Below are 20223 nucleotides of genomic sequence, written 5' to 3' on the forward strand. Positions count from 1 at the left end.
AAAACTCATTTCCATTCATTTCAAATATGTATTTCATATATTATCTTTAAGGCACAATTTTGTGGTTGATCTCAGCAGGAATATCAGCTGTTGTGTGATTCAGCGTCAGCCTCCATCTGAGGGGTTGTGTGCTGTTAATGTGGGTGTGAATAATAGAGAGTAAAGTGGCCACTATTCTAAAATGCACTTCACTGTAACTTAAACCCAGTTGTAATGAGGTTTTCTCACAGTCTAAAATTTAAAGCGGTGGTTATATATGTGATCAAAGTTAGACACATACACACAGTTTGTAAAATTTGACAAAAATGAAACGCCCAGACAAGAGCAAAGGTCAACATTTAGTGTCTTTATAAAACAGATTTGCAAAATATAGCCAAGGCTCATTCATTTAAATACACATAAATAGCAAGAAAATACTTTCCCATTTCAATTTAGATAATTTTTGTGCTATTTTATACACAAATCAGAGATGAACGCTATGTGAAAAATGGGACTGAAGCCCTCTCTATTGTTGAACCAGAATAAACACAAGCATATTGTGTAGCTAAAGCGACAGATGATTAGTTAGATTTGTACATCCTCTTAAGACACATATTTAAAACAAAGTCTTAATCTTATTCAAGTCAGTGAAATATCAAAGTACTCATCTTTGGATGGATTTCTCAAGGTATATATATACACACACACACACACACACACACACACACACACACACATACATATACACACACACATATATGCATTTATATATACATATACATACATACATACATATATATATATATACATACATATATATATATATATATATATATATATATATATGTATATATATATACATATATATACCTATTACATAATCAGCACTGTAACCGTAATTAACTTCACCACGGCCAAAAGTTATGTACAATAGTGCAGATGAAGAGCTTAAATCAGGACAAGGCAGTGGAAAGATAATAACACATTATCAAATAATTTCCTGATTTAGACTTCCAGTGGGTTCCCTTTGTTTTGGAAAATATTTGAAAATCTTTATAATGGACAATATGAAAGTCTTTTTTTTTTAGCACAGGATATTTTCAACACTTAAATTCAACCATTCAAAAGTGTTTGTGTTGTTTTATTTTAAATGTGTAACACACATCGCTTACTATTACTAACATTGTCTTGCATATGGATATTTTTTCTTTCAATAGCTCAATTTTGCCTTAGAGGAATTCCATGGGAGTTATGTGGTTTTTGAATGGATCCCATGTTACAGCCTTGTAGACGAAAAATAATGCAAATTTTATAATAAAACAGCATTCCACCATGTTTTTCTCGGCATTCTCAATTGTTTAGTCTCTTCTCACACACTATGAAAGTATGTGTTAACAATAACTAGGCTGAAACTATTATTCAATTGGACCACGTGTTCAAAAAATGTGTTTTATCCTTGCCACATCAGCAGGCTTGAGAAGGTTCATTGATGTCACTGATGACACAGTTCATTTGGCCGGCTCAGAGATGGGTGGAGCACGCTCCAGTCTCATGATCCAAGGGTCAGAGTTCGGAGCATAGAACGGAGAATGGGTAAGCACTTCTTCTCCAGCCAGGGCGAAGGCAAACACTCCCCTCTGCCTCCCTGGCCCTGCCCTCTCCTCCTCTGTGACGTGTTTCCCCTCTGCTTGCCGTTCATCCCTGGTGTCCCTGCCTGACCCGTCCACACTCTTAAATCCCAGACCCCTGCCGCTGAGCCCGAGCAGTTCCCCAAGTCCCTGACTTTTGCCTCCGTGGAATGCAGGGTTTAACCCATTCTCCTCCAACTGGTTCGCTGCAACAGCAGGAGGGCACAGGAAACTGTTGGCAGGTGTGGACCGCCAAGCAGCTGGCTTTCGTCCTCTCCTGGGGCGGGAGATACGGCAGCTCTGCCTCTTAATGTGTCGATGGAGGTGGTCGGACCGTGTGAAACTCTTGTAGCAGTGCTCGCACTGGTAAGGACGGACGCCCGTGTGGATACGCAGGTGGTTCTTCAAGTCGTAGTTGTGGACAAATTTGGAGTTGCAGTGGAGGCAGATGTAGGGGCGCTCACCTGTGTGCTTCCGCATGTGAATCTTGAGTTTGTCTTGCCTGAGAAAAGAAAAAAAACCACATGTTCACATGAAATATGACGTTGGTAGAAAGGTTAACAAAAGAATTATTATTGCTCCTCTTTACCCTTTTATGTCTTCAGTCATACGATGACTTAAAAGCCAGTAAAATACATGTGGAAAATGTAACAAAGTAGGAGGATGTAGCTAGTCGAGATACCACTAATGCAAATAAACCAGCGGAGGGGGCTTTCCACTTTGAACTCTTTGATATTTAGATGAAGTGACAGAAGATTAACCTCAGGCAAAAGAGCATGGGGTACTTTTCCGTTAACCCTGCTATTTCACATAACCCGATGCTTTGTAGGCAAATAACACAGATGAATATCTTAACGCAGCCTCTGTGTGGTTTGTTTTTCTCATACCTTGTGAATCGCACTTCACAGATAGTGCACATATAAGGTTTCTCTCCTGTATGCGTCCTCATGTGTCGCGGCAGTTTCCCGGCTCCTTGGATGACTTTGTTGCAGATCGGACACTGCTGCGAGGCTTTGGGCTTCATCTTCCTTTCCTCCTCCAGCTGCCAAGGAGGGAACAGTGCACCCAGGTGGGATGCTGAGCTCAGGAAGCTCAGGTACGACCGGAAGTCTGCTTCATCTTTAATTGGAGCCAATGAAGGACCCTCTGAAGCCACTGTCCCAGCATTCATGGTGCTGCCCAAGCCTGAGCTGACAAACTCTTTGAGGAAGTCACCTTGGAGCAGACTGGGCGGTACTTCTTCTTTCATCTCCTCCTTTATTATCTCTCTTTTCACAGCTAAATCGAGGGGTCTTGAGGGCTCAAGTGGTGTAGTGGCAGGGAAGGTGTGATGGAGCCTAGCTTGTGTTGAGGCACCTGGGTGGGGATGTGTGGGATTCAGGAGCTGCTGGGGGAAGGCTGGGAATTCAGCAGCCCACACAGAGGGGTAGAAGCCTGGGATGAGAGGAGAGAAGTTGGCCCTCCTGTCCAGTGCTGACATGCGAGGATACAGCCCTTCTTGAAGGAGAGACTCAATGGAAAAATCTTTCAGAGCCCGACTCTCCATACTCTCCTGGAGCACATGAAAATAACATCAGACTTTCTTATTTACATAAAATAGTGAAATTAGACATAAAATATATGATAAATTGTACCTGCTTGCCCGACATGGTGTCTGGTGACTTGGACTGGGACGACTCTCTGCGCTGGTCAAATTCTCTGCGGTAAGTGGAGGTGCTCGGAGGCGGTGAATCCTCCGTCCCTAGAGGCGTCCGCTCTCCCCTGCTCTCCAACGACTGTAGCGACCTCTCACTCACATTGTCCTCCTCCTCGTGCTCATCTTTTCTTGATCCCACATCCTCCTCTTCATCCTCCTCCTCTTCTTCCTCCTCCTCATCTTCTTCCTCCTCCTCCTCCTCCTCTTCTCCTTCCTCCTCTCTACCTCCCCCGCCACCTTCACCACCACTGTCCATGATCTCCAGACAAACGTTGATAATGCAGGGGATCTCAAGCATCTGGGCTGCGTTCAGGATCTCTTTCACGTTGGACGCCGTCACCGTGAGAGTCGAAGTGTAGGCAAACTCCAGGATGGCTGTTAGAGACTCTGGAGCGACAAAGTCAATTTCATACACGGCTGCGGCATGGTGGGGGTCCCCGCCATCAGTGGTGGCGACTGTGAAGAGCTTCTTGAAGTACTGACTGCATGCGGCCAGAACAGAGCGATGGGTGCGGTACTCCTGGTCACGGACGATGAGGATGACGTCGCAGAGAAGCCCCTCACGCCGCTGCTCATTTAGGCTGCAGAGGACGTCACTGCTGTGATTTGGGAAGGGGATCCCAATAAGATCTTCCTCTCTGTGATGAACCATTCTCCTCTTTCTGTTTCTGTTTGTTATGGAAACAGAACATAATAAATCAGTTTAGTGACACTCAAATAAAAAGGTCAAACTGGCAGTGATACATACACATGTTTCAAGATGTATATATATATATGCTCAGTGAATGTGCTTCTATGTAAGATATTTACAACATACAATTGATAAAATATTTCTAGAAAATAATACAGTTGAAAACAGTCGTTATTTTTACTGTGAAGATTTCATAATGGCATTTTTTAATTTTTGTGTGTGTAACATCAAGCTATAAATATCCACAAAAGTACATTGTTATCACCAAACCAAAGAAATAAATAAAAGTGAAAAAGTACTCTCAGAAAAGTCCTCAGGAAATCTTAAAAAATCTTAAAAATATGTCAAAATGTTTGTTGAAAGCCACTGGGATTTTTTAAAAAGATGAGTACTCATTCATTCTTCAAAACACATGCTCCATTCTTGAACCTTGTTGCAATCGTCATGTGACTGAGACTCAGCCTGATGTATCAAACAGATTAATATCTCCATGTCTGATTTCTCCTTTAGCCTTTTTAACGATTGGCCACGTTTCTTGTCACAATGCATAAAAGTGGTGAATAATAATTCTCTTAAATCTGCACATCCATTGGTTTCTTGCAACTAAAGGGCCTGCTTCATAAACTTGATTTTACTGTGATAGAGTAACATTTAATTTTGAAGTACAATGCTCTTCCCAGGAGATAATGAAAAATCTGCATCTTGGATTGAAATGAAGTGTTACTGATGACAAGCAGCATCCATTCATTACTGAATTATTTTCAAAGCGTTCATACTTGATTAAGGGGAGGTTCCTAATTGAAGCTGATACTGTTGAAGCAATGAGTGAGAGTCAAGCTTTATTCACTCGAGCCATGCTTGTTTGTGTGCCATCTGTGCAGCACAAGCAACAAGTGGTAAATACAGCATGTCTCATTTTGAGCAAACATCACGTTGGGTAATATTTTTTCTTGAATACATTACAAGTCTTATGTAGCAACTGTGTGAGTTTGGGAAAGCCATATTCTTGATAAGACATTTTTTTTAAATTCCGTTCGGCCCTTTACGAGGTGTGATCGTGTCTATCCCTCTTGTATGTCTCTACCAGATATGAGCACTGAGTAAACTGATACCTTCATCTGAACAATACAGTGTGCAATTTGGATGTGGTAAGAAGTGAAGAGAGAATCACGAATAAGGTCAGATTGTACTCAAGATACTGTATCCTGTCAAATTGCTTACTTGCAGTCTGTCTTCACTCATTTGAAGCACAGTAACTTACCAACCTGACAAAGCAGTTTCGATGCACAGACAAACCTCTGCTCACTCGGTTGTTTTCCTAACATTTCCACATCTGCCTGAGTTCCTACCTGTTGATTCACTGCGCTGTTGTTTACAGTTACAGTGATAAAACTTCCACTGGCAGGGTGCTCATTCATTCACATCTATGAATAGACCTTAAACTTAGCCATCCACACTTGGTGGTCACTGAAAGCATGTGTAGATAAATACTTTGAAGCGGCCCGAACACCACAACTGCATTGTTGACTGCCACATAAACTCACACACAAACACACTCACACACATGCAGAGTGCCTTGCTTTCTTGTCAGTGCTCTTTTGAGTCACAATGCAAAAGACAAAGAAAATTAAAAATGAGAAAATCCCTGAGTTCACCAGCAGGTATACAACTTGGATACCAATCTTACTTGTAGTTTATTCTTGTCGATCTTGTTGCTAGGTAACTGAGGCTATGTTCATGCCATTGATACAATGTGGACATAATTAAAATGTCTATGGAGGGGGTGGTAGCGTAGCATATAGGGCCACAGACCATTACATTGCCTCGCCGAGGACACAAGAAAAAAAGAGGGACACAGAACTTCACAGTGTGGAGACAACAACAGAACAAAGGATATCTTTAAAATGTATGCAAGAAACAATGAAAGAAAATGTTGAAAATAAGTAATACAAGCAAGCGCAAACTGTGGGCTTTAAACTTGAAAGACATACTCAGACTCAAACTTTCTAGATTATGGTCTAAAGTAAAAAGGTGAGAGTATCCTTAGTTAGAGAGTTAGGGAGAGATCGGATGGCCCTAAAAGTTCCCTAACAGGTTGCACAAACACCAGCAGAGGGGCCCCTCCCTGTAACAGCCTGCCAAGGCAAACAATAGTGCAGAGCTTGGAACAACACAGAGTGGATAAGAGGGAAAGAAAAAGAGTCTGACTGGGAGGGCTTGGCGAACCCACTGTCATTCGTTTGCTCTCGATCCATCCCACCCACTCTTGGAACTATGGGACACGTGCTGCTGTTGCTGTTTGCTCGGCTGGTGCCCCAGTGAGCACCACTCCCCTCCATTCCCACTGTTTGCCTACCACTAGCTAGTGCTAGTTCTTAGTGGCCGGCCCCTAATTACAGTGTGGAGAGGATCTAAGGAGGATGTGCCACATAGACAGGGAGGGGAGGAGGGCACAGCTTTCCCACCACAAGGTCCTGGAGCGACATTTCATCAGCCAAACAGTCTTAACCCTTTACACATACACATACACACACACACACACACACACGTACACCACCCACCCATTTGAGCAGCCAGGGTGGGGACGCCTCGAGAAAGGGCACTGATAATTACTATTTAAGTAATAGGACTCGTATTCCATCACCTCTTAAAGCTAAGTTAGACTTGTCAATGATAAAGAAAGACTTTGGTCAAACTGTCATTATGCGGTGATAAGATATTTGAGCGTATAACTTGGTGAATATCAGCTTTTGTTATAAAATTAATCTGACACATGTATCACTTCTTTGACATGCATCACTGCTTAACAGCAGTTTCACAGCTCAGTATCAACTCATTTTCAAAGTAACCGCAAATAAAGGCCTTTCTGTCTATCTCTCTTTCCGCCCTCCTGTACCGGCCATATCTCCTCTCAAGCCTCACTTAGTCACTAACGCTTTCAGTTCAGCACTCCCACCTCAATTTATTTGTCACCTCCATTCAGTGTCTTTCTCAGAAAACTTCCTCTGCTTTCCGGGCGCTGACCACCACCTCCTTCTTCTAATCATTCTCCTTCCTCCTCACCTCCTCCTCTTCCTCTTTCTGTCCATGTTGCAGCTGTATCATCATTATGCCCAGAGTAGAGTGGCTAACTTGTCCCCAACCCTGACCGCTCAGGCCACAAATCAGCAGCTAATGTCCATCTCAACCCTTGTCAAAAGCAGACCCTCATTTGGCCTGTAAGCCCAGTTTATCCCTGTCAGGCCAGTGCAACACCTGACCCACAAGCTAAATCATCAGCAGCCAGAATTTACCCCTGTCACCAACTGCCCAAATAAACAACTATCCCAGACAGACAATTGTACAGCCAATAATTTCTAATATTGACAGTCAAAATTCTCCCCCTTATGAGTATAGAGCATTCATTTGACCCGTTCTATAAGCCGGTCCATTATCACCTGCAAACAGTCCACCTGTTACTTGAGGAGACACTTTTTGCTCTATGTTTTAAGTGTCAGCTACTTCTAACTTTTCTGCTACTTGGGGAGAGTTTTAACATTTCATCTTAAGTGCTGTCAATTACAGCAGGTGTGGAAGGTATGTAACGGCAGTTACATTATAATGAAGACACACCAGGGTCTAATTTAAGCATTTCACAGCAAGCTTTTTTGCAGAAATTGAGGATTGCTTGGAACACAGGTAAAACAAGTGTATTCTGTACGAATACACATCTTCAAAATGAATTCAACTTTAAATTGAAAAAAATTGCACTCAGTTTCAACATTTGCACAACTGTATGTCTCATTATTTACTTAAATATTTTGGTACATTATTTGCAAATTAAGCCTTTAATTTAAGTCGAATTTGTATCGAATATATGTTGGATCAAAGATAGTAATTTGAAGAAAACACTGGATTTGATCCAAGGTCTGATTAATTTTCATGGTCATTGCTGAAGCCTTCAGGGGGGCCCACAGCAACTCACCATTATATCTGTAGACCAAAATTAAAACAAAAGCCACCTATTGGTTCACTGATTTGAAAAAAAAAAAAAAAATTATAATTGATAAGTTGTTTTTAGACTAATCACCAGGAATCTTTTTTTTTTTTTTTAATCTATTTCGCATGAATTAATGAATCTGAATATATGAACAAAAGGTTGTAGCACAAGTCTGAAAGTTGGAAAATAAAATCAGAAAATAAAACAAAACCATGATTTTGTGAGTACGAGTGCTATTACAGTTTTATCCTTATTGGGATTGTTTTTGTCTGTACTTTTCTTTCATTTAAAAGAGAGCTTAGAAATAGCCAGAACTTCTAAGCATTCCATCAAAAAACAAACACATTCTTGATTTAATGCCTTCATTACATGCTGTAAAAGGTAGGTTGAAAACACAGTGAAGCTAATGTTATATCAGAGGTGCAATAGGTGGTTAAGCACGGGTCATTGTTATGACAGTGATCTGTGTTATTGTAAATTTCTTGTCACGCTTTGTGAACCTTTTGAGTAGGTGTGTAATTACTTGTGGTGTATTCTTATCTAGTGTTTTTTCTGTGCAGTTTTCTGTGCATAATATTATTGACCAATTTAGACATGACAAACAGAAAGTTTTAAAGGTAATACTTGTCACTGTATTTTGTGACATGACGTAAAGGGTCTATTAAGATGACAGGTTGTAAACAGTCATTTGCAGCTCAGCCTCAAATTCACAACATGTTTTTGTTCTGTCCACACTTACAAACAACCTGCTTTAACGTCTATGAATTACCTGAGTATCTGCTTTAGATTTAATAGAGAATTTTGTATGAATATGGAAACTGAAAGGTGCAATTACTCCAAGGGATTGAAAACACACACGCACTAGTTCACTGAAACTACTATGTTTGCCATTTCCAAGATGAGTCGTGGTTTTTACAGCACACTATTTACACTACCGGGTGAATAATGAGATGACTTGTTAAGGAATTTTTATTGACTTGTTAGCACCTTTCCAGGCTTTTATAGAGTAAAAGAGAGGGCTACAGCTCTCATATAAACAGTACGTGAGCCACATGTGTACACAGTAACATAACACACAAGTGTGAGCTTGTTCGCACACATACACGCACTGTAACATTTTGACCAATTATTACAGACATATACGCACAGACACATACTCCTGTACAAGCTCCAAAAGTCTGGCATCCACATAAATTCACACATGTCTTGATACGTTCCTCAGCATTCCACAGCTTTCAGCAGCGATCACCTACCTTCCTACAGCTTCTCGATTCCCCTCACGTGTCTTTGTATCTCCAGACTACTAAGACGCTCCGCTGCTCCTCACTTGACCTCTCAGCATCGCTCTCGTTAATTGAAACACAGCTGCCGCTCTCTTCACCTGCCTGTCAGTAAGTCAGTCAGACAGACAAGCAGTCAGTCCATTCACAAGCTCCTCGCACTGGGCACAGATGCCCATTCATAAAAAAAAAAAAAAATGTAAAAGTTAAAAGAAGAAAAAAAAGCACCCTGGGAGGAATATCCAATGGAGAGAAGCAAAGCAGCACAACAGAGGAGAGCAGAGTGTGAGTCTTGAGTCTGTCTGTGTAGCAGAGTGGAGTTTAGAATCACGCTCACGGTTGTGTGTGGCTCATGTAGGACGAGAGCGAGGGAGTAAGAGGAAGGGAGGGAGGGCAGCAGCACTGCGCTGTGGAGATGTCGCACCACTAGTTTTTATAGCAGGGTGGGTAGCTGGAAGATAATAATACCCCATCCTCCTCCACAACACAAGTTTAAGCGCAGTGTGTAATAAGCCCATGGCGCAGACACCCTCTGATTTAGGTCAGACAAAATGAATTTTTAGTTGTGTTAGAATGGATTTTGGTATAAGGGACCGGGGCAAAGAAACTCGAAGGGGTTGTTTGGGGAGACTGAGGGAGGGTAAAAATGGAAAGGAGAGAGAAGCAGAGAGAAAAGTTGGAAAGCGGTTTTGTGCACCTCTGCTGGTTGGTCTTGGGCTGAGAAGAAGAGATGTGCATACACAGAAGCACAACTACAACCCCAAGCCAGTTGCTCTCAGTTTTACACCTGCTTTAAATGGTGTCCTGCTGTTCACTCTTCTCTTTTAAAAACCCAAAATGTTTTTATTGTTTATAATAAAACCAGCATTTAACAAGTAATTGAGACCTCTGGGCATGTTTTTAGGATCTGTAAGTTCAGAAACAGTCGACGAGGTGCACTGTGGGCTCCATAAATAGTCATGACAGACTAATTACTGAAAAACACCACAATAAATCAACCCACTCCGGCATTTGGCACCCTACATTGAGTACTCTATCAAATTGGCTGATTCAGTCAGTGGTGTTAATTTGAATGGAAATATTACTTAAAAGCTAAGACACAAATAAACCACAAAAGCTGAAAAATACCACAAGCAACAGTGCAGACGTGCTTTCCTCTGTGTTAAACCGTTGATTAAACCAACGTTTCAAGAGCTAGCTTGAGAGGAGCAGAACTCTGGATTCCTGTTTTGAGTCAGAACGCGCAGAAGCAGAACAACAGTTGGTGAGCACACCACCACCTCCAGCTTGTAGAGAGGAGGAGGAAGTTTATGTAGAAAGGTGTATAGACTTAATTTGAAAAAGAAAATTTAAATTTAAATTTAAATTTTATCGGGTGTTTTGAGGATAGCCTATACTGAACATCAACGAAATGTGTTATTGGCAACAAAATTTGAAAAATAACTAATCATACTGCACTACAACCTTTGTGGTGTCAGGAAGAGTGTTATTGACACATTACTGAGACATTTGGGGAGTATAAAAAAGTGTTTCCTTTGTTTCACAGGCAACCCAAGTGTTATGACATGACACATTCACAAAATCTGAAAAGGCCATTATGCTTTCCTGTATGACACCATGAAACCACACCCTTTGTAATACTTTATTTTTGGTCATTTAGGTGATATATGCCGCACAGAAAGAGGAAAACTACTTTGTTTAAAAAAAAAACAACAACCTTCCATTAAAATCAAATCGAATGATAACTTTCTAGCAGGCTTTTTATTTTACTCATAAAGGTAGATTATACTGTAAGCCATTGTTTTCTTTGTGGTTACTCGATCTTCAAATCTTCTACAATCTTTCAAACCATCCACTTATCACAACTAGCGATCATAATGGAAAAAGCAGTTGGAGTCTGCCAAGTAAACCTCCACATATAAGAGTGTGTATCAGACAGCTATGCCCACTTCCCCACGAGGAAAACAAGGACCAAAGCATACTGCAGCCCAGGCCCATGGTGGTTTACACTGTTTTGTACAGGGTGAGAGTTGAGGCCAGCTCCCATTGGCATCTAGTATATATAAACAGGGTTAGCCACTAACTGCTAGCAGGCTGGCCAGACGGCCAGAATAACAGTATCTTACATCCTATAAGATCAGCTATCTGTTTTAAACACGTTGCAGCCACCATAGCAACACACTAAGTTGTACCTGTGAGGACTGTTTTATTCTAAACCGACTTTTGTGCTGCAAACTGTCATGAATGGCCAGAACTGACAGAGGTCTGTCACAGAATGGCCCTGACATACATTTGGTAATTTACACTGATTTATCGTGCTGCTTGGTTGGGAGTGGTTTGCTTTGTAGCAAGGCCAATTAACAGATTCACATTGAGCTGGTTTTTACAATTTACCTCTAACTCACAGAAAACATTGAATTCATTATGGGTTTCAGTGTTTTAGATTTCTGTGCTAAAATGGTCAGAGTAAATACTGATGTCCCCCTCGCGTCCGCGTTGAGTTTCGACAAAAAGAAGCAGTGAGTCTTGCTGCTCAGTCTGTGTGCTCAGAGTCACAAGACATGAGGATTCAAGGGTCTGAGTAAGAGTCATCTGTTGTGTCTGTCTATCTGTCTGAACGGCCTCTCAGCGTACCTGTTTACTGCCACCTGCTGCTCCCAGCAAGATACACGTACCACAGCACCAGATTGGCACTTTGGAGGAGGGATGGGGTGTGAAGCAGCTTTACATAAAGTCATGAAGACTTTGATGCTGTTCTTAGCTAGGCTTACTTCACTGTACTATAAACACAAAAAGCACATTTCTAACAAACTAGGTTATATCTGAATTTGACAAAAAGGGTCTCTTTCTGTATCTTTGACAAGAAGCTATTAGAACATGTCAAAGTCCTGCAGCCACAAATCATCAAGCAGCAATTTGCATGTGACAAATGAACAAAGGGAACGCACATACACACTTCCTATTCTGTTCCTCGAAGGGTAAAACCTACTTGTCTGACACTTTTTTTTACTATTTTAGAAGGCCACTTCTATGGTCTTATGGTCTGCACAAATATTTGTACGGGTTATGCTTCTCAAAATAACATCCACATGATGCCATGACCCAAAGTTTCTCAGCAATACGTTGCATCATAACAAAATGATCGGTACTTTTAAGTAAGCACACACCAAGCTTTACCATAGTAATTGAAGGGGACATGCTTGGGAAGAAGTAACTATTGTTCAGCCACTTTGGGAAACAGCATATTATACTTATGTTTTAGAGAATATATCCTTCGGAGGGTATAATAATTATAAGCAAAACAAGAACTCGGTTCGCGTTATCATATAGTAGAGCCAACACTTTTTTATTAGTAATGAATGTATCCATTCAAACCTTTGAATGCCCAAATGGCTGATCAGAGAACTAATGTTATCTGCAACAAGAGCTGAAAAAGCAGCGTGTGAAAGTGTTTTTGCTTCTGCACTGCTTAGTACTTAAAAACAATGAGGGTCTTTGTGGGTTTTATAAAACACAGCTATTTTACACTACAACGATAACAAAAGAGCAGATTTGTTTGCCTGCTTGCCACCAAATTGAGGCAACAGCAGCACAGACAAGCAGAAAGACAACAGGTGGGCATTGGGCTTCTTCTCCCAAACTTCGTAACACCACCATCACATATACCAGGAGACTCTGTTTGTTAGGTGGGTTTTCCTATCAGCAGGTGTCATGGTGGGAAAAAAAGAAAGCTGCACTTTAAGATTTCAATTTGTTTATAGATTCATTCAAACAAATTGATGATTATTTTTCTGTGGGGAGTCGTCTTTTCAGTGGTTTGTAAAAAGGCGGGCTATTCAAAGAATACTTTGCAAGTGATTGGATGAACCATCTTTAATCTGCGGGCTATTACTGGTTGTGCTCAAACAACCAATGACTGGAACCTGCAGGTGAAATCAAACTCTCTCCAAACCCAGTTGCAGGAAGATTTGATATATATGTTTCTTCCATAGATAAGATGTTGTTCTTTGCCTTTCTTTCAGTGAAGTTATACCTATGATAGTCACAATATAACTATTATGAGCAAACCTCTTTAAGGTTCACCACTGTAGATCAAAACGCTGCCATAGATGCCAGTACACAACTTCCCATGGCCACAAACACATATCTGGGAGCTTGGCAAGATTTTTTTGTTTGTGATCATAATTCAGCTGCTCCACTAGTGTATAAGTGCAGAAAAGATCTCCCATATCATTCTTGAAGGTACAAACAATGTATTTTGTTCTAAACTGCTACTTGTTGGAATATCAGCCCCAAGTTGATCATATTTGATAACAAAAACATAGATAAGCTCAGATATCCTGTTTTAGAAAGTCACTGAAATTATTAGCCACGAAACTCCTAAAAAGCTACAGCCATTCAACATACAATAAATAAATGAACAGCTTAAATTTACACACAGGCCAATGAGGTTCAGATGTAATGCATCAAGGCCAAATACTGTGGAAAAAGAGCTTAAAGAAGTTCATGGCAGACTTTTCCTGGCTTAATGACTGTGGAGGCAGAACAGCACAACCAGCCCGGCTTGTGCCCTTTACCCTGCTGTTTCTGAGGCCAGGTGTGGCCTGCTGTGGGAGAGAAGCAGGAAAGGGAGGCACCTCCCCACAAACAGACAGTCCAGAGATAGGGCATCGCATCAGCACCCCCTGCCTCCAGAAGTCCAAGGACAGAGACCCAGTCTCAGATTAAATGTTGCCTAAACACAAAGGGAGGGGTGCAAACTGTACTGTATTCTCTGCCTCGCTCAGTTACTGACACACACACACACACACACACCCACACACACACACACACACACACACACCCATCTGTCATTGCACTGAGATTAGTAGAACTCACCTATGAGCATGCCATTCAGATGAGTGAAACCAGGGCGTTTCCTTTCTGCTGACCTGTCTGTTTGTGCTTCAACTTTCTCCCGTTCTGTCTTCTCTCCAAACTCCCTAATCAGTATTGGAAGCTTTGCCAGAAGGGAGGCAAAGTACACAAGCTGTGTGTCGAGAACTGCGAGTACTGAAAGAGACACAGTTACTGTATCATACAGGTGGCTGAAATGTGTTGTACAAATCCTCTGCCGTGTGTTTGGACATCTTTCTCAAAGCAAAAATGACTATTGGTAAAGTTTCAGGCCACTTTTTTTTTTCTAATCTTGTGAAAAATGGGAATCTATTTTGGACTTGAAACTGCAAACAAAACGTTAGAGGAGTCAAATCTCCTTACCACAACCCGGAAGATGCAGCTTCACAATGCATTTCAGTGTTGTGTTCATTTGATTGGCTTGGTGTGAGTATTTGTGTGTGTATGTGTTGTGAGGGTCGTCAGGTGAATGAGGACAACTCCTTATGGTGATAACGAGCGGGAGGCCAGCCTTGGTGGGACAGCCTCTGTCTGCCCTCAGGTAGTGTGTGCGTGTGTGTATGCTTGTGTACGTGTGTGTATCAGCAGGAGAGCCCTCGGGCACTCTGGCACCTCCTAATTAAAACCAGTCAGGCTGCAGGGCAGGGGAGACAGATGCCTGTCATGGCACATACACATACACACACATGCATGAGGTGGCCGACCACGTTCAACAACATGCACACTCCCAAATACACAACTGTGATGCGTAGGTCAGCTATTTTTGGATGCGAAGCCAATTGCATCCCACCCACTCAGGTATCACACAGGTAGCTAATCTGTTTTTGACCCAGATGACAAAAGGAGCAGCTAAATCATGAATATGGCTCCTGATATTCTAAAATGAAGAAAATGTAATGTCTATGACTGTTTTTTGTGTTGATGTTAGCTTCATTATTTGATTTGTGACTTTATTTCAACAGTTCGCCTGAGGTTAAACAAATTTGGCTAATCTGATATATAAACAGCCAATGAACTCTCATTAGCTTAATCTGAAACCCCCTGGATTAATTCAAATGTGTTCACAAATGACAGCACAACAAGTGTGGCTTTACACTCACACACTCCCTCATAGGCAATCATGACCCATTGTGGCTTCCAGATTGACACATCTGTCTTTCTCCCCACCACACAATGAGACATAATTGTGCTGTATGTCTGTTACCTGCATACTCTGTCACATTTTATCTCCATTCCCACATGTACAACCCAGAGCTGCAGGCGACCACATATAGTACTTAGCGGGCTAACTGCTGTTTGTCTGGGGTGGGTGGGTGGATCAAGGCACGCTGCTCTCCTTTCTCTCCCAGTGATTAGATAGCATAAGCAGGCCAGCTAGCCTAACCCACACACTCATGCCTCTAAAACTGCCATGCAGCCCTGCTTTCTCTCTCACTGCCTCTTACACACAGGTGGGTGGACCCACTTATTCAACCCAGATCTTTCTTTTAGACATTATGAAATCACGCTCTTTTTTTTTTCTCTCTCTTTCTTGTTTCCTTCATCAAACACCCTGATGCTGAATGACACCCAACTCTATAAGTTTCTTGCAACGCCTTTGCGGCAGAGCTTTTATTTTTTAATTTACAGGGTGATCACTTTGCAAGACTGCCAAGCTGAGAATCTTGTCTCTTTGTACCTGTCTTTAAGCTAAAACTAGGTGGGTTGCCAGTGGTTACAGAGACCTATTTTTTATTATCTAGGTAACATTCAGGAAACACCCACAATTTGTATGTAAAATGCTTTGCTGCACAGCCACATTATGAATTGCTGGTATCACTGACATTTCTCTAGGTTGAAACCTATGACATAGATTTCTGTGATGACTTTGATCTCGTTGAGAAATCCAAAAACTACAACAAGACCCTTTCTTGCTTTGATATTGTAAATATGAATATAAAACAAGTGCTTTAGTATTATAAAGAATTCATGAAAGGATCAATCAAACCATTTATAAATAATAATTAACTTAAAAGAATGTTAGTGTTGTATAACTAATTTTGTTTAGCATTTTAGCAAGGCTTAAAACATACCTTAAAATATTTTAACACATACACTCCCACATGTATGTATATATATATATATATATATATATATATATATATATATATATATATATATATATATATATATATGTGGGAGTGTGTGTGTGTGTGTGAATAATTCTTTCAGATTGTCATGCAAATCAGTTATAACCAAGTTTCTAAAGCAACAAATTACTTGAGTGCATCCTATTTGGTTTTTTTTGTGTCAAGAATGGAGGTAAAGAGTTAGTGTTGGGAAAGAGGTGTCTCCAGGCGTCAAAGTTGTTAAAATATGTAAACATAATCAGTCTCTTTAGTTAGAGAAAAGCACTGAATCGTGTCTAAGAGGAGTAGCAACAGCAGGGGGGGAAGAATGGTTGAAATGTAGTGTATAGCCTAAAAGGGTGCAGGGGCGCTCTCTGCAAGTGCAAGTGCCCGCCTCCCTAGCTGGTTTGTCGTTAGAGCCAGGCGCTGTGTTTCGTGAGTACACAAAAGTACACAAATCCCACAGAAGGAGCTTTTTTGGCAGGGCTCGGGCCTCCCACCCACGGCAGCCTCTTCAAGCCTCCTCCCATCCTCTATTCATCTGTGAGGGGCGGCTTACTCACCCAGCCCAACTCCACACAACAAAACCTGGACCTCGATCCTACGAAGGAGGGCGGACACGCACACATGCACAAAAAAACAGCTACTCAGTCATTGCAGACATACAAACACATACACACGTGCATTAACCTGCCACATGCAGGGTTTTTGAGGGCAAAAACCCCACTGATTGGGCGATACATTTTGGCAGAGATTTGACTTGTTCTTACTGACTCTGATTTTGACAACTATCATGATGGTTAAGATCAACTTGTGTAGCCCGATGTGAATGCTGTTACATGGATATGCCCACACACTGTCAGGTGGGAAGAAGGCGTGTGGACTCATTCACTCTGTTAATCTCATAATGAACACATTGCATAATTTTGCAATTATGAAGCCACACACTCATTCATTTATCACATTCATCCACAACACTTAAGTGTCTTAGTCAAGTACTGTTGGGCTCTCTCATTTAAACACTTACTCAGTCACTTCCTTTACAGAGCGACTCCGATATTGGCTTATCATAAACTGTACAGTATATTATAGGTGTGATTGTACAAACATGAATGCAATCTGCCTTAGGTAATGTTTGCTAAACACACCAGTGTAAGAGAGAGGCCCTGTAACAAAACACTCGCAAGGATCAGGTTCAATTCAGATAATCCTGCAGGGAGAAAGGGGCAGACACAGGGCTGTAGTCAGGGTGTGTGATGAAAATAGGTGTGCTAGTGTCTACTTGATTTTATCCCCATCTAACCCTCACTGCAACAGGAAGACACCTCGACAGGTTCAGTTTTTTTTTTACCATACATGATGAAGGCTGATAAGGTTTCAAGCTAACAGTTTTTTTCTTCTTTTTTTATGTAAATTATGTTTTTGGGTAGTTTTTGTAAAAAAGAAATGTTTCTATTATGCATGTATTGTGCATTGAATACGTGAATTAGCTCACAACCATGGATAGGCTTGTTTATGCTTCACTTTGTGGAGAACATGAAGATCTTTATATTTTTTCATGTCATCATGTTTTTGTTAACGGAAACAGTCAGGTTGCCTGAATAAAGAAGCTGATATATTGTGGTTCACATTCTATGAAACTGCATTAGACCACAACTGATTGTTTTTGATCTATTCTGGGAAGTCCTGAATGTATAATGATTTAAGTTGGTTTGAAATAAATAAATAGCTTACATTAACCTACCATTATCACTAAGGACAAAACCAGTCATACTGACATGAAAATAATGCACCCACTGATGATACTGTATTGCAGTTATTCACCTAATTATTTGATTACTATATTTGAATTTTGAGACGTACATGTGATGCTGATAGATCGGTGCATTTGGTACAAAGTGTTATCACCTCTTAAAGGTTAACAGTTATTCATGCTGTCTGATGGGAAATCACATGAAGAGTAGAATAATCTTAACTTTCACACCTGTGCCCCCTCATCTGCTGCAGTAGAATCCTGATCTGAAGTACAGATTAAGATTAAATGTGGGTGTATCACAGCTAACTGCAACAATAAATTCCTGCATGACAGATGTGTCAAATAGCTTGTTACTACCTTATCTGTTAGATACATCATATACTCAGACTAGCTAAGTTTAGCCTTTCAAGCACATACACGTCCTCTCAACATCTGAAACTCAGATGCCAAGAAAAAATATGTAGACTAAGAAGTCATGAGCAGTAAATCATAGTCTTACAAGCCGCTGCCTAAATAACCAGATAAATCAAAATGAGATCTTTCTTTCAGTCTGTTCCAGCTTTGTCATGCTTTCACTTGCTTCCTCCTCCGTGTGTCTTATGCAAAAGGGGAGGTTTTCACTGCACATCTTGCACATCTGCTGCAAGATACGCACTAGAAAGTTTCTGGATAGACGTGCTGGATATAACTCTTTTGTTTATCGTGTCCTCTTTCAAAAATTGTGCAGCATGGAGTGATCTGTAGCTTAAAACGGGACCACAGAGAATCACGAAACTACGAAAGGTCAGCCATCCTTCAGTATGATTTTGGTGTTCAGTGGTAGCCCTTGCATGCTCTAAATTCTTTTTCTCCATAACAGAGAGAAATTATAAGCCTCATTATGGCTTTTTTTTTTTTAGAATATGGAAAATACTAGGCTTACAGAGAAAAACAGAAAGGAGTGAAAGAGACAGCAAGATGTTACTGACCTTTTAAGAGGAGAAGTTTTGATTTCAGTTCCTCTCTTGTGCACTCACTCCTTGTCAGGAAACTCAACACTGTCTCAGCCCTGGCAGACTTGTGAAAGTGAGAGCGGGCAAGATAGAGACTGAAATTTGCTCTGAAGGTGTGTCAGTGATTTGGGGGAGTGAAAAAGTACCGTTTCACGAAACGGTTATCTAAGAAACACAACAAAACAAAAACTGCTACACCCACCAGCCTCAGCCAACACCCCTCCCTCCTTTAAACCAAAAGTATTTGGCAGCGCTCCCTTCAAGTCCACCTGTGCTTAGGGGAGGGGAGTGACGCACAGTAACACTCAAGGGCCAAGCTTCAAACCTGCTTGCATACTTAAGACTGGATTGCATGGTTATGAGAATAGACAGAGCTGAGCCCTGGGTACTAAGTCTTGAAGACAGAAGACTGAGGGGCTAATGGTTTGAGGCTAGTAATGATCCTGGAAAGAAGGGCAAAGGCCAAGCCAGGAGCAAGGTTTAGAAAATGAAAGCAGTGAGACTGAAACTGGCCATATTTAGGCTTATTTGCAGCATAACAACACTGAGAGTTCTAGCAGGATAGGGTGAAAAAAATGAGAAAGGTGGTTGCAGCATAATCAAACCAGTGCATGGGTCTTTGCCTGGGAGTAATAGGGGTTTATATCAGGTATCAAACAAAGACATATCAGTGGAGAAATAAGAGCACTGGAGGAGGGGGGGGGGGGGTGTAAAAGAAATTTGGGTGTGGTATTTAGTGTACCAGCTTGTACCTGGCAAGATGTAGGAACCATTGTGCTGCTCTGAAGCCCATAATGCTGCATAATGGGAACATAAAAAGAGGGTGCAATCAGGGTTGTAAATTCTGTCAAAGTGTAATCACTGTCAAATATAAATTCCAGTGAGAAAGTGTGATTTTGCCACATTAAGGCAATGAGACACACTCGAGCAATGTCAGTAAAGTTTTACTATATTTTTTGCCTCTTAGAAAATGTAAGCTAGTGGAAAACAAAACAGTTGTTAAATTTCTCTGGAGCCCCCTTTGCTGTGTGCTCAGTGTTTTTCCATTTTTCAAAGGTGATTCAAACAGATTTTTAGCTTTTTTTATGTGACCATTTTTATTTAGATCTGTTGAAAAACTAATTGCATACTATCAGTATGACTGTCTCATTGTTACAAAGCTGTTAATTGCTCGACAATTACAAATTTTGTTTTGTGTTGACAAAATTTTTTTAAAGT

At 41.0% G+C, this 20223-nt stretch overlaps 1 protein-coding gene across 4 annotated transcripts; it reads right to left on the bottom strand.

Annotated features, from left to right (window-relative positions):
• Positions 1 to 350: 350 nt before the first annotated feature.
• zbtb7c (zinc finger and BTB domain containing 7C) lies at positions 351 to 19122 on the bottom strand. 4 transcript variants are annotated; one of them, XM_075456167.1, is made up of 6 exons: positions 18982 to 19122; positions 14132 to 14305; positions 9227 to 9358; positions 3242 to 3971; positions 2495 to 3159; positions 351 to 2109 (listed from the first exon to the last, which is right to left on the bottom strand). In XM_075456167.1, the coding sequence occupies exons 4-6, from the start codon at positions 3953 to 3955 to the stop codon at positions 1488 to 1490; spliced, it is 2001 nt and encodes a 666-aa protein (XP_075312282.1). In that variant the 5' UTR covers positions 3956 to 3971; positions 9227 to 9358; positions 14132 to 14305; positions 18982 to 19122; the 3' UTR covers positions 351 to 1487. The 4 variants fall into 4 exon arrangements, with proteins under 4 accessions (XP_075312282.1, XP_075312283.1, XP_075312284.1 ...); XM_075456168.1 differs by lacking the exon at positions 14132 to 14305; XM_075456169.1 differs by lacking the exons at positions 9227 to 9358; positions 14132 to 14305.
• Positions 19123 to 20223: the final 1101 nt, after the last annotated feature.

Source organism: Odontesthes bonariensis, chromosome 22 (genome assembly GCF_027942865.1).
Source record: "Odontesthes bonariensis isolate fOdoBon6 chromosome 22, fOdoBon6.hap1, whole genome shotgun sequence".
Taxonomy (NCBI): Eukaryota; Metazoa; Chordata; class Actinopteri; order Atheriniformes; family Atherinopsidae; genus Odontesthes; species Odontesthes bonariensis.